The 12,666-nt window shown below is 39.2% G+C and overlaps 3 protein-coding genes across 5 annotated transcripts in view; 2 read left to right on the forward strand and 1 right to left on the reverse strand.

Annotated features, from left to right (window-relative positions):
* trpn1 (transient receptor potential cation channel, subfamily N, member 1) overlaps positions 1-2,202 on the reverse strand; it is a 54,677-nt gene extending 52,475 nt beyond the window's left edge. Inside the window, exons 1-2 of the mRNA XM_056244080.1 lie at positions 1,905-2,202; positions 760-861 (exon numbers count right to left, since the gene is read on the reverse strand). Coding sequence (XP_056100055.1) covers positions 760-861; positions 1,905-2,042 — 240 coding nt within the window. The 5' untranslated portion in view covers positions 2,043-2,202. The remainder of the gene's footprint in view (positions 1-759; positions 862-1,904) is intronic.
* Positions 2,203-4,135: 1,933 nt separating this feature from the next.
* Positions 4,136-7,811, forward strand: oxsm (3-oxoacyl-ACP synthase, mitochondrial). Of its 2 annotated transcripts, none has more exons than XM_056244075.1 (4): positions 4,136-4,236; positions 4,906-5,465; positions 6,437-6,897; positions 7,266-7,811. In XM_056244075.1, exons 2-4 carry the CDS (start codon positions 4,953-4,955, stop codon positions 7,666-7,668), a joined length of 1,377 nt encoding a protein of 458 aa, XP_056100050.1. In that variant the 5' UTR covers positions 4,136-4,236; positions 4,906-4,952; the 3' UTR covers positions 7,669-7,811. The 2 variants fall into 2 exon arrangements, with proteins under 2 accessions (XP_056100050.1, XP_056100051.1); XM_056244076.1 differs by having other exon boundaries at positions 4,170-4,240.
* Positions 7,812-8,605: 794 nt separating this feature from the next.
* cfap20 (cilia and flagella associated protein 20) lies at positions 8,606-11,434 on the forward strand. Of its 2 annotated transcripts, none has more exons than XM_056244079.1 (6): positions 8,606-8,912; positions 9,506-9,585; positions 9,671-9,782; positions 9,856-10,044; positions 11,096-11,206; positions 11,284-11,434. In XM_056244079.1, the coding sequence occupies exons 1-6, from the start codon at positions 8,829-8,831 to the stop codon at positions 11,284-11,286; spliced, it is 579 nt and encodes a 192-aa protein (XP_056100054.1). In that variant the 5' UTR covers positions 8,606-8,828; the 3' UTR covers positions 11,287-11,434. The 2 variants fall into 2 exon arrangements, with proteins under 2 accessions (XP_056100054.1, XP_056100053.1); XM_056244078.1 differs by having other exon boundaries at positions 8,607-8,912; positions 11,281-11,434.
* Positions 11,435-12,666: the final 1,232 nt, after the last annotated feature.

The following is a 12,666-nucleotide window of genomic DNA, read 5'->3' on the forward strand; positions in this document are numbered from 1 at the left end:
TTCCTTTCTGTGTAAAGCACGCTGAATTGCCATAGTGTAGCCTATAAAATGTGCTAAATGCATAGACTCGCCTTGCCTTTTGTAACAGTCACTTTTGATCAATTTAATGCATCCTTGATGAGTAAAAGTATTAATATCTTTAAAGAATGTATACACTCTCTCTCTCTATATATATATATAAAATCCTGATGTTTTTGGAAGACTATAACACATGTTGGACAAGCTGACAGATTCGCTGTTTAACTCTCTCGCCCATTCACTCTCACACAAATATAATTTTCCATGCAGTCCCGTCAACTTTTCCTGTCAGATCCAACTTACTGTTCACAGCTGATCCGTGCTGCACTTTTAAACACCCACAGAGGCACAATTATTCACCGAGGCGTTCACTGCGCTATAAAACTCACAGCAGATACTGACACCTACATGTAGAGCCGATTTCATGACTCCATAAAAAAATAAACAAGATAATAAAATATGATTTGAGCAAACCCCAAAACAAGTACTAAAGTAGGAGAGGTTTGCTGATACTTTTCCTAAGAATTTATTTATTGAAGGAGGCACTCGAGCCATATCTACAGACCAGAATATCAGCAGCACTTGCTCTATAATAAGCTTTTACGCCATCGAACCGTTTCCATTAAAAGTTTAATTGCGTGCTACTAATGAACAACATGTGCGTAGAGTGGCGGGTGCTGGTTTTCTCACAGCGGAGTGAAGTTATTTAAGACACGATCCCAGACGATGGGAAACTCCTACCTTTGTTTTGTCACTTGGATTGACCCCCAGTTCCAGAAGCCTGTCAACGACAGACAGACGATTCTCTCGAACCGCGAGCATCATCAGGCTCAAGCCAGACTCCTGTGGGAGAACGAGGAAATATATCATCAGGAAGCACAGGCAATATTTCTCTGATGCAGTAGTGAGCGTATACTCAGAGCTGAAGTGCATGTGTGCTTTACACAGGAGGGAAATCAATACAAATGCTGAACATACAGATGCAGAAAATATGCTGAGGTTCATTCAAATGCAAGGATTTTATGATAAAGCATTTTGAACACTGCATAAGCACAGAACTGCTACTGTACTGAAGTTATGAAATTAAATATGTGATTGAATAAAAATTATATATAATCATTATTACAGCACTGCAATTACGTAAGATATATTGGTATTTATTATAAAACAGCAAATACCAGAGTAAAGAAAATGCACACTGTAACACAACCAAATAAAATCTCATCTAAAATGTATCTAATATCTCTAAAGGTTGCACCATGAAGCATGATTAGTTAAATGCACAGATTTAACATTATACAGGTCAAAAGTTAGGAAACGTTGCTATTTTTAAAAGTTTTTGAAGTCTCTTTTTATTTGCATTTATTTGATCAAAAATACAGAAAAACGTAAAGTAATATTGGGAAATATTATTAGGCTACCATTTAAAATAGCGGTTTTCTATGTGAATATATAGGCTAGTAAACTGTAATTTATTCCTGTGATTAAAGCTGCATTTTCAGCATCATTACTCCAGTCTTCAGTGTCACATGATCCTTCAGAAATCACTCTAATATGATGATGTTTATGAATATTTAAAAGTCTTGAACCTGTGATACAATATCTTTACTATCACTTTTTAAAATCAATTTAACACATCCTTGCTGACTTTTACTGACCCCAAACTTACCTGAACGGTAGTGTATATTGTTACAAAAGATGTACTTTAAATAAATGCTGTTCTTTTTTACTTTACTCATCAATGAATCCTGAAAAAAGTATCACGGGTTATGCAGCCTTGGTAAGCATAAGACGCTTCTTTCAAAAACATTTTAAATAGTAATCTCTTTTTAAAGCATTCAATAAAAAAAATGTGTAATAAAAAAGGTATGTGCTGTGCATCTCACCTCGTCGAACTGGAAGATGTCCGGATCTCCCTTTTCTAAAGTCTTGAGTTTCTGTTCTAGTGCCATCCATTCTCCCCTGAGGGCCAGAGGCATCAGGCGCTGAAGGGCCCCTGAGACACCAGAGCTTTCTGGCATCATATAAGAGCACTCAATCAACTAAACGAATTAAACAGTACGGGTCTGTAAACACCATAAGAAAAGCATGTCCGTTTTAAAAGATTAAATGAAGACAGATGAGATGTGTAGTGCGCGTGCAGGTGCGGGTCTAACGGTTCCTCCCTCTTGGTAGGAGGTATAAAGCCAACATTACATTCCTCCTCCGACTGTCTGCGGTGGGTTAAAGTTTGCAAACTCCGCCTTCAGTTCCTCCTGTTACCCTGGATTCAGCAAAAAAGACCATTGAAACAAGCCCGCAGCAAAAGCCGAATAATAAGAGCTCAAGCCGCTGGACTTCAGTGTATCCTTCCGAATAAAATAGCACACGTCCTCATTTAACCGTCTAGTGTCGTCGTTTACCTCAGAATCAGCATCCACTTTGATAATGATGATTAGATAATCTCTATTTTAGGGTGAAATCAGGTCCATCTGCGTGGAAAAGTGTTTTTATTTGACCATATCAGGTTTGTTTGGTGTAGAATGGCAAATTTGTCCACACACACACACACACACACACACACACACACACACAGACACAAAGGTTAGCGATACATTTTAATTTTTCAACGGCTCTGGTTTTCAATGAAACGGATGCCTCGAGCGGTACCCACGTGACGTTTTATTTACTTAATTTAATTTAATTAGTTAACTAAGCAGAGTAAATGCATATTTACTTTCATCAAGGCTATTCTTTTCTTGTCAGAAAAAAACAAAAACATTTTAGAGATATGGGCGGTTTAGATTAGATTTCAGTCTATTATAGGCTATTTTATTTGGTTGTGCTACAGTGTACATTTTTGTTTATATTTATCTAATATTCTATTTCCGTTTTATAATACAAACCAATATATTTCCATACTATTTTTCCACGCGATTTGTTATCAACGGAACAGACGCCGCGAACGGCACCACGTGACATTGCCAATAAGAAATTGCTTAATTAAAATCCAATCAAACGTAATTTTAAAACTACATTTCAACTTATCTTGAGCCAGTTTTTTACTTTAAGTAATTTTTTAACAGTTTTGTCTCTGTAAAACTGTCGCAAAATGCACAAAATAAGTGCAACAAATTCACAAAAGACTGCATATTATAGAGGGTATGCGCATGACGTCACCGTCGGCCGGAGTGAATGCGGTCACGCCCACAAGTGGCAAAAAGACTGAGCGGCAGCATTTGTTTTCAGCGTGAATGCCGTGAAAATCACACAAAACACATCTAAAACGGGAAAGAGCTTTGCGATTGACTGTACAACTAGATTTGACCAGAAATCTGAGGTACTGTATATTTTTACAGACTGCAAAAAGCTACAGACCAGACTATATTCTGCATAATTGGATGTTTTTAAATAAACACTGACAAAAAACTATACAAGTTTTAGGGCTGGACGATATGATGATATACAGTATAACATTAATGTAAGTGATCACTCGGATTTAGACCTATCTATATTGTATTTATATAAAACGTTTACAGGCAAATTGTCTTCATTTATTTCCCCGGCGTCGAAATCAGGCACATATAAATGTCAGGAAACACGATTCCTGGCAGCATGTCAATATCCATGGATCACTGGATCTTTGATAAGTTGTAAGGAACACTATATCGAGTCCAACTTTTAGTTTAAACTGATAATAGTTTGTTTTACTCGCGTTTTCGCAGTTTCCCCTATTAACTCCAGTCACGCAGCAGCTCTTCTGCCACTCAGTCCCGCTGAGGGGGGCGTGTTCCGGCGGGGAAGTGACGTTAATGCATTCCCTCTAGTCTATACAGTCATTTAAATATAATTGAACAAGTTATGTTTGCATTTACACGGCTTGAACCAGCAGATGTCATCAAAGTGCTGAGTTTAGATTAACCTCGCTTCTCCTAGCACTACTTGCATCTCCTCAATGTGTTATTAATAACACTGCTCATTTTTATAATTTCATAATATAGGTAATCTAATACAATATATTTGTATTATCATTACTACTATTATGAATCATATTAATAGCCCCAATGAAGTCAGATAATTTGGAGAAGAATGTATAAATCGTGCCTTTGATTCGTTAGGTGTATTAAACGAAGACTTTTAGCACCAAGTCTGGAGACTTTTATTATATAAATCACCGAGAACCGGAAGTCCGCGACTATCTGGTCTGTTTACATCAGCCACTGCTGAATCCACGTGAATGTGAGTACGTATTTAAATTTAATTTCATGAAGTTATTAAATCTGCGACGTGACATATAGTTAAGTTTAGTTTAGTCGATAGATGACAATTCGTGCATGACAATATTCAATCCATTGAGATGCATAAATGGAGCAATATACTCCAGTATTATCTTCCAAGGTTATTCTTTTCTTGACAGAAATATATATATATGTTTTGTTTTTTTTGACATTTCAGACAGTGACAACAGTGGAAATATAATATACCATACTTCAATTTAACCTATTTTAAAATATTTTTTATATATATATTAGCGTATTCTCTACATTTTTATATAACTTTGGGATCTGCTTTTAAACTATACATCTATAATGTTAAGGCATTTACATATTAGTACAGTAGTATAAAAGCAGTGGACATTGGTTCACACACACAAAACAAATATGTGTTTTTTATGTGTATACATAAATATACACAAATATACACATATTTATGAATATATGTATGTTAAGTATGTTAAGTTTTCACCTTTCAGTCTACTTGTTATGCTGAAAAAATTATATTAAATTAAAAAAGCAAAATTGAAACATTTTCATGCTGTTTTATCCTGATGTTTTACTATGATATGAGACATGAAATCAGGCGGCAGTAATGGTAATAATGAACTTCTTCTCTTTTTGTCTTTTGCAGTGGAGATGTGATGTAGCCTCGATCTTCCCAGAACAGGTTTGGTCACAATGTCCCTGAGATGCTGTCAGAAGACGTTACTGAGACATTCTCTGTCCAGCGTGAAGAGCTGCGTGTGTTTGAGCTCCGCCAAAAGACACTCGAGTCGAGCGGCTCCGAGTCGCAGGAGGGTGGTGATCACCGGCATCGGTCTCGTCTCGCCCCTCGGAACGGGAAGTGCTCTGCCTTGGCAGCGTCTGATTGGTGGAGAAAGTGGTCTGGTTGCTCTGGACTCAGAGGAGTATCAAACAGTGCCGTGTAAGGTGGCGGCTCGCGTGCCGAGAGGAGATAAACCTGGAGATTTCAACGAAGAGAGGTTTGTATCCAAAGGAGAGATAAACAGCATGTCTCCAGCCACGGTTATGGCCCTCGGTGCCGCCCAACTGGCTCTGGAGGATTGTGGGTGGTTTCCCAGAAGCCCTGAGGAGCAGCTGAACACCGGAGTGGCGGTCGGTATGGGAATGGTGTCTCTGGAGGAAATCGCGCGGACGGCCTCGGCCTTTCAGACGCGCGGCTATAGCAAGGTCAGCACGTTTTTCACACAGGACTTTGTGGGAATTTAATTTAGTTTAGTTGATTGAGTAATTAAGGATGGCAATCAATGCATGACCACATTTAAGGCATAATGCTGAGTAAATAAACCTTGATATTTAGCTTGAAAGCATATTGTCAGCATTAAAATATTTCACATTTAATTTTATGTTAATATTTGTGCTGTCAAGTCGATTAATTGCATCTAAAATAAAAGTTTGTAAATATATGTGTGTGAGTGTGTGTGTGTGTGTGTGTGTGTGTGTGTTTGAGAGTGAGTTTTTGTGTGTGTGTCTGAGTGTGTTTGAGAGTGAGTGTTTGTGTTTTGAGAGTGTGTGTCTGTCAGTGTGTGGGAGTATGTGTGTGCTAGAGAGTGTGTGTGTGTGGTGTGTGTGTGTTTGAGAGTGAGTGTCTGTGAGTGTGTGTGAGAGTGAGTTTTTGTTTGTGAGTGTTGTGTGTTTGTGAGTATGTGTGTGTCTAACAGTGTGTGGGAGTATGTGTGTGCTAGAGAGTGTGTTTGTGTGTGTGTCTGAGTGTGTGTGTGTTTGAGAGTGAGTGTCTGTGTCTGTGAGTGTGTGTGAGTGAGTTTTTGTTTGTGAGTGAGTGTTGTGTGTTTGTGAGTATGTGTGTGTCTGTCAGTGTGTGGGAGTGTGTGTGTGTGCTAGAGAGTGTGTGTGTGTGTGAGTGAGTTTGTGTGTGTGTCTGAGTGTGTGTGTGGTGTGTGTGTTTGAGAGTGAGTGTGTGTGAGAGTGAGTTTTTGTTTGAGAGTGAGTGTTGTGTGTTTGTGAGTATGTGTGTGTCTGTCAGTGTGTGGGAGTATGTGTGCTAGAGAGTGTGTGTGTGTGTGTGTGTGTGTGTGTGTGTAATGTATATATTATAGACACCACTATTTAATATATATTTAATTGACAATTCAAAACAATACAGCCAATCTATACTCCATATAAACCTTTTTTATTTCAAGGTCAGCCCGTTTTTCGTCCCCCGCATCCTGGTCAACATGGCCGCCGGGCACATAAGCATCAAACACAAACTAAAGGGTCCAAATCACGCCGTTTCCACCGCATGCACGACGGGGGCTCATGCTATCGGGGACGCGGCCCGTTTCATCGCTCACGGTGATGCTACGGTGATGCTAGCCGGCGGGACGGAGGCCTGCGTTAGCCCGCTAGCCATAGCCGGCTTCGCTCGGGCTCGGGCCCTCAGCACCAACTGGAACCAGGAGCCCAGACTCGCCTCACGCCCGTTTCATCCGGACAGAGAGGGGTTTGTGATGGGAGAAGGGGCGGCCGTGCTCGTTTTAGAGGAGTACGCACACGCCGAGCAGAGAGGAGCGCGGGTCTACGCTGAGGTCATGGGTTACGGCCTCTCTGGAGACGCCAGTCACATCACTGCACCGACCGCAGATGGAGACGGAGCCTTTCGGTAATACCTTTCAGCATGCAAATAAACACTTTTTTGTAATCTAGAATTTTTACGTAGCATAACATAGCATAACATAGCATAACATAGCAAAGCATAGCATAACAGCATAGCATAATAACAGCATAGCATAACAGCATAGCATAACATAACATAGCATAACATTGCATAACAATATAACCTAGCATAGCAAACCATAACAGCATAGCATATAACATAGCATATTATAGCATAGTGACTTTTAGGATGGGGGAGTACACAGATGAGATGATGGAGACTCTGCACTAAATGCTTAGATATCATCCAGTGCTGATCCTAAAATATGCAGTACCGCTCATTCGGTCTAACCCAAACGTTCTGCTGTATTTCAGGTGCATGTCGGCTGCTCTGCGTGACGCTGGTGTGAGCGCTTCAGACGTGACGTACATCAACGCCCACGCCACCTCCACACCGCTGGGAGACGCCGCGGAGAACGCAGCCGTTAAGAGGCTGTTTCAGACGCACGCGCACTCGCTAGCGGTGTCGTCCACTAAAGGAGCCACAGGGCACCTGTTGGGGGCCGCCGGGGCGCTGGAGGCGGCGTTCACTGCCCTCGCGTGCCGCTACGCTACCCTGCCGCCCACCCTCAACCTGGACCGCACCGAGCCGGAGTTCGACATGAACTATGTGCCCTGCACAGCGCAGCCCTGGAGCGCTAGCGGACGCAGAGTCGCGCTCAGCAACTCATTCGGCTTCGGCGGAACAAACGCTTCTCTGTGTCTCGCGAGCGTGTGATTCGTTACAGTTCTGCGGATCTCACTTGATCAGATCCAGATCTGCATGTCAATCAGAACATTGATCCATACTAGCATACTGTACACTATTTTAATACTATGCTGTGTACATACAAACAATAGAGTTGATTTGTTGTCACATGACCTCATCGAGTTGCTTTTTTAATTAAATGTATTTAATTGAATTAAATAAGTGTGCTTAAGAACTTTGTGTTTATTTAATTTAGTTTAGTTGATTAATGGCCACATTTAATGCATAATGCTGAGTAAATAAACCTCTATATTTTGATTCTTTCAAGGTTATTCTGTGCTTGAAAGCATATTGTCAGCATTAAAATATTGTACATTTAATTTTATGGTAATATTAGTGCTGTCAAGTTGATTAATTGCTTCTAAAATAAAAGTAAGTGTGTGTGTGTTTGAGAGTGATTGTGTCTGTGTGTGTGTGAGAGAGAGAGAGAGTGAGTTTGTGTGTGTGTTTGAGTGCGTGTGTGAGTGTCTGTGTGTTTGAGAGTGAGATTCTCTATGTGTGTGTGTGTGTGAGAGAGAGTGTGAGTGTGTCTATGAGGGTATGTGTGAGTGTGTGTCTGTCAGGGTGTGTGCTAGAGTGAGTGTGTCTGTGTTTTAGAGATGGTGCGTGTGTGTGTACGAGTGTCTGTGTGAGTATGTGTATATATTACTATGTAATATATATTTAATAGACAATTCAAAACAATACAGACAATCTATACTCCATATAAACCTATTTTAAACACATTTTCTATATAAAAACAAATATTTCATATATTAATTGCTTTAATATAAAGCTTCGTCACACCAGCCAGCAGTCTTGCACTAGTGGGACTGGGACACCCCGTTACTATAGCAACAGCCGTGTCAACATTAAAGGGTCCGACGTGACAACCAGATCACGTCACGTCTCCTAGCAACTCCCAAATAAACTACGAAAAACCTCGTCGGTGTCGCTGCTGGAGATTAATCGGATCGGACGCGACTATTAACGAGTCATAAAATACCTTAGTTCTCATAACTGATGTATAAGTTTATTTAGTGTTTGTCAGGCGGAACCCGAGATCTGGAGCGCAGCGATCCAGCCGGACGCGTTCAAAGCAGAATAAACAGTGTATGGTGTGATTTTATTTAAATTAAAGCTGCAGGATTATGTTCAAAAACACATTCCAGAGCGGATTCCTGTCCATCCTCTACAGTATCGGCAGCAAACCTCTGCAGATCTGGGACAAGAAGGTGAGCACACGCCGGAACTGATGATGATGCTAGATGGGCTGAGCGAGCTCTGTGTGGCTAATGGACAGCTAACGTTAACTTACACACAAGACATTTAGGCTGTAATTAAAGTTATCATTTACATTTAATCTAAAGTAGTTTAGAACATTAGGACCTGGATAACATTATGCACATTCTCGCAAAAAGTACTGTGGTATTATTACCATGGTAAAATTATGGGTTTTGAACATGACCATAATGATTCTGTTGTGGCATTTTTTGAAGTAACGTTACCATTGAGTAACTTGTAAATACCGTAGTAAGTTATATGAATATGATAATCATATTTGATAATTTGTGTTTAAACACACATACACACACAGACTCACAACACTCATATAACGTACACAGACACACACACTCTCAGACTCAAAATGCTCAAACACATATCAAGTTAAACTAAATTAAATGATACATTTTTAATATTATGTTATATGTATGTGTACTATGTATAGATTATATATTCAGTTTGAATAAACTAAAGGATAGAACGTTTTATGTAGATGTGAATTATGCATTTTGCATTAACTCAATAAATTAACATGTCCCTGCAGGTCAGAAACGGACACATCAAACGCATCACAGACAATGACATCCAGTCTCTGGTGCTGGAGGTGGAGGGAACGAACGTCAGGTGTGTGTGTGTGTGTGTGTGTCCATCCGTCTGTCTGATCACATGATCCTCGTGATCCTCCTGACCCGTGTGTTTCTCTCCACAGCACCACCTACATCACGTGTCCCGCAGACCCCAAGAAAACCCTCGGCATCAAACTGCCCTTCCTCGTCATGATCATCAAGAACCTCAAGAAGTATTTCACATTCGAAGTTCAGGTAGGGTCTCGATAATATTACAATTCATCCCCCAAAGAATGAACCAGCACATATGACAGAAGTGTCGTGCCAGGTGCTGGATGATAAGAACGTGCGGCGGAGGTTCAGGGCGAGTAACTATCAGAGCACGACCCGCGTGAAGCCCTTCATCTGTACGATGCCCATGAGGCTCGACGACGGCTGGAACCAGATCCAGTTCAACCTGTCAGACTTCACCCGCCGAGCGTACGGCACCAACTACATCGAGACCCTGAGAGTGCAGGTGAGCTCATCCAAACACACGCAGCTCACATTCACATAGAGAAAATAACCAATTGTATCTGTTTTAGGACTAATACAGTGCAGGTGAGCTCATGAAAACACATTTCACCTCTAAATCAAGAGGAACAAAATAAGAAATTGTATCTTTTTTTTTAGAACTTATGTTTTTTTTGAACTGTGACATTTTCATGACTATTAAGACTAGACACTTAATTTTTTTCATTTATGACACTGACAGTAAAAAATTGTGTAATACAATATTATATAATGCAACAGTTGGCATACATTTAGCAGTTTAACATATCACCATGATATATAAATTCTTTACAATTTCAATAATGCATCATTTCTTATGCATTTACTTATCTTTTGTATAATGCAAAATTCTTTACAATTTCAATAATACACACTATATGTACATTTTATATATACAATATAAATTGACAGTTGAGCTTATTTGTCTTCAAAATAATATAATTATATTTAATTTATATATATTTATAAATGTTTATTTTGTCAAATCAAAATTGATCAAATAAAGAGCAATAAGGAAAAATAACATTGTATTCACACACACACTCACACACACACACACACACACACACACACACACACACACACACACACACACACACACACACACACACACACACACACACACACACATATATATGCTTCTGTGAAAGAAGATAATGTTAAATGTTTATATTTATTTTGGGGTGAAATATGACTTGGAAATGTTCTTGTTTCTGAGATTCAGCCATTAATATTGAAAGAATGATTAACTCTTCAGTGCCTTTAAAATCTGCCAATACAAAGAGTTTTGTTTATCAGCAAACCGTGATTAGATCTGCTAATGTCGGTCTCAAGCCAATATCAATATATAGATGTAGGATGATTCTGATAAAACGTTATTACCAAAGAAGAGACAAAAGCGAGTTAGCAATAACAGTTTTTCAGTATTAAGTGTGATATTTAAGCAGATATTGCATATGACATTGTGTGTCATATGAGAAAAGCGGGATGATTAACGGGTTCCTCGTGTCTTTCAGATCCACGCGAACTGTCGCATCCGGAGGGTTTACTTCTCTGACCGGCTGTACTCCGAGGACGAGCTCCCCGCTGAATTTAAACTCTATTTACCCGTACAAAACAAAGCAAAGGTGAGCTGCTCAAGTGCAAACTCAACGTTTCTTTCTATACAGTTGTGTATTAATCTTGTGCATCTTCTCCACAGCAGTGAAGGAGCAGAATGGATTCCTTCGTTTTATCTGCACATGTTCATACTGGACGGATTTCTAGTGGCCCAATCTTTTTGTTGTTCTTCAAGTGTTGTTTTGGATCTGTGTGATTGGTTTCCATCTGCTAAATAAATATTTTATATGCACAAAGTGAGGTCTGTTTGATTATGGTCTTCATATTTCATACACAACTAGATATGCTGGTGTTTTAAAAGATTTATTCAACTGGAACATGAGCTGCCACAAGCGCAAAAGGAAAAACATAAAGTGTCTTCGGTTACAAACTTTGGCTTTCACAGGAAAAATCTGTGAATCTCTCAAATGTTTTGTAAAAAGGTCCTTTCAACTTAAAACTGCTCTTCAAACAAATCTGTTCTCACACCATATTGCAACAGTTTCAATGGAATAAAGTGAATTCGCATCATAACCAATGAATTTTGAGTCGAACATAAAAGTGTTATCTAGATCAATAAATTCTTGTCTATGAGATATAAAGAAGATGATATTGATAGAAAGTGTATTAAAACTGATTTTACACCAGGTAAAATAACCCTGCAATCATCAATAATGGGACCAAGCACCATAACAGCAGACTAAAGATATAAAGAATATATAAACCATTATTTACAATAATCGACCAACAGGGCACAAGATCAGGTACTTAGTTTTAAGAAAATAATTGGCAAAAAGCATCCAAAATTGGTTTGGAATTAAAAAAAATCCAAGACTTGATGCAAATTTGTTTGAAAAAGTGACAATTCAGAATAACAGACATGCAACCATGTACATGACCTTGGAAAGATGGGTATTATTGTTTTAAGGAATCTAAAGAGAGGAGAGTCGTGACTTTGGATTTCCAAGGTTATCATGAAAATCATACTGGACGGAAACCGAAATCTCGATGTCTCGACCCCACTGGTGCTTGGCCCCTAATGAACAGAGCAGATAAACCTTAAATCCCATTGATATAATATTCCAGGCAATTAAAATGGCACAAAAATATTTTGGCTTCAACAATTTCTCACATTCATATACCATATTGATGTATAATGTATCATTATGGAAAGTGAAATTGACAGCAAGTATTGAAATCAACATAAAAGCAGTTAAAATGTCATGCATTGTTGAATAAAGTGCAAAGGCTCACATATTCAGTCAATCACACACTAAAGCAACAGCACAAATAGTAAAAAACATTACACTTGTATTGCAGACACAAATGAGTGTCCATCTGAAATGCATTGGGAAAAATAAAAACACCACATTTTTGGCACTTTTGATTTTGTGTCTAGATCAGTAGGAAAATGTCAAGTATGAAACATTAGTGAGAAGTAGGGGTGGAACGGTACACAGAAGTCACGGTTCGGTTCATACCTCGGTTC

Source organism: Rhinichthys klamathensis, unplaced genomic scaffold, assembly GCF_029890125.1.
Source record: "Rhinichthys klamathensis goyatoka isolate OS25496 unplaced genomic scaffold, OSU_Roscu_1.1 h1tg000906l_1, whole genome shotgun sequence".
In the NCBI taxonomy this organism is placed as follows: Eukaryota; Metazoa; Chordata; class Actinopteri; order Cypriniformes; family Leuciscidae; genus Rhinichthys; species Rhinichthys klamathensis.

Coding starts and splice junctions, on each gene's coding strand:
- oxsm (XM_056244075.1), top strand. CDS start 4,953: ATGTCCCTGAGATGCTGTCAGAAGACGTTACTGAGACATTCTCTGTCC. Junction 5,466..6,436: donor AGACGCGCGGCTATAGCAAG/GTCAGCACGTTT, acceptor TTTTATTTCAAG/GTCAGCCCGTTTTTCGTCCC. Junction 6,898..7,265: donor GATGGAGACGGAGCCTTTCG/GTAATACCTTTC, acceptor GCTGTATTTCAG/GTGCATGTCGGCTGCTCTGC.
- cfap20 (XM_056244078.1), top strand. CDS start 8,829: ATGTTCAAAAACACATTCCAGAGCGGATTCCTGTCCATCCTCTACAGT. Junction 8,913..9,505: donor TGCAGATCTGGGACAAGAAG/GTGAGCACACGC, acceptor ATGTCCCTGCAG/GTCAGAAACGGACACATCAA. Junction 9,586..9,670: donor GTGGAGGGAACGAACGTCAG/GTGTGTGTGTGT, acceptor TTCTCTCCACAG/CACCACCTACATCACGTGTC.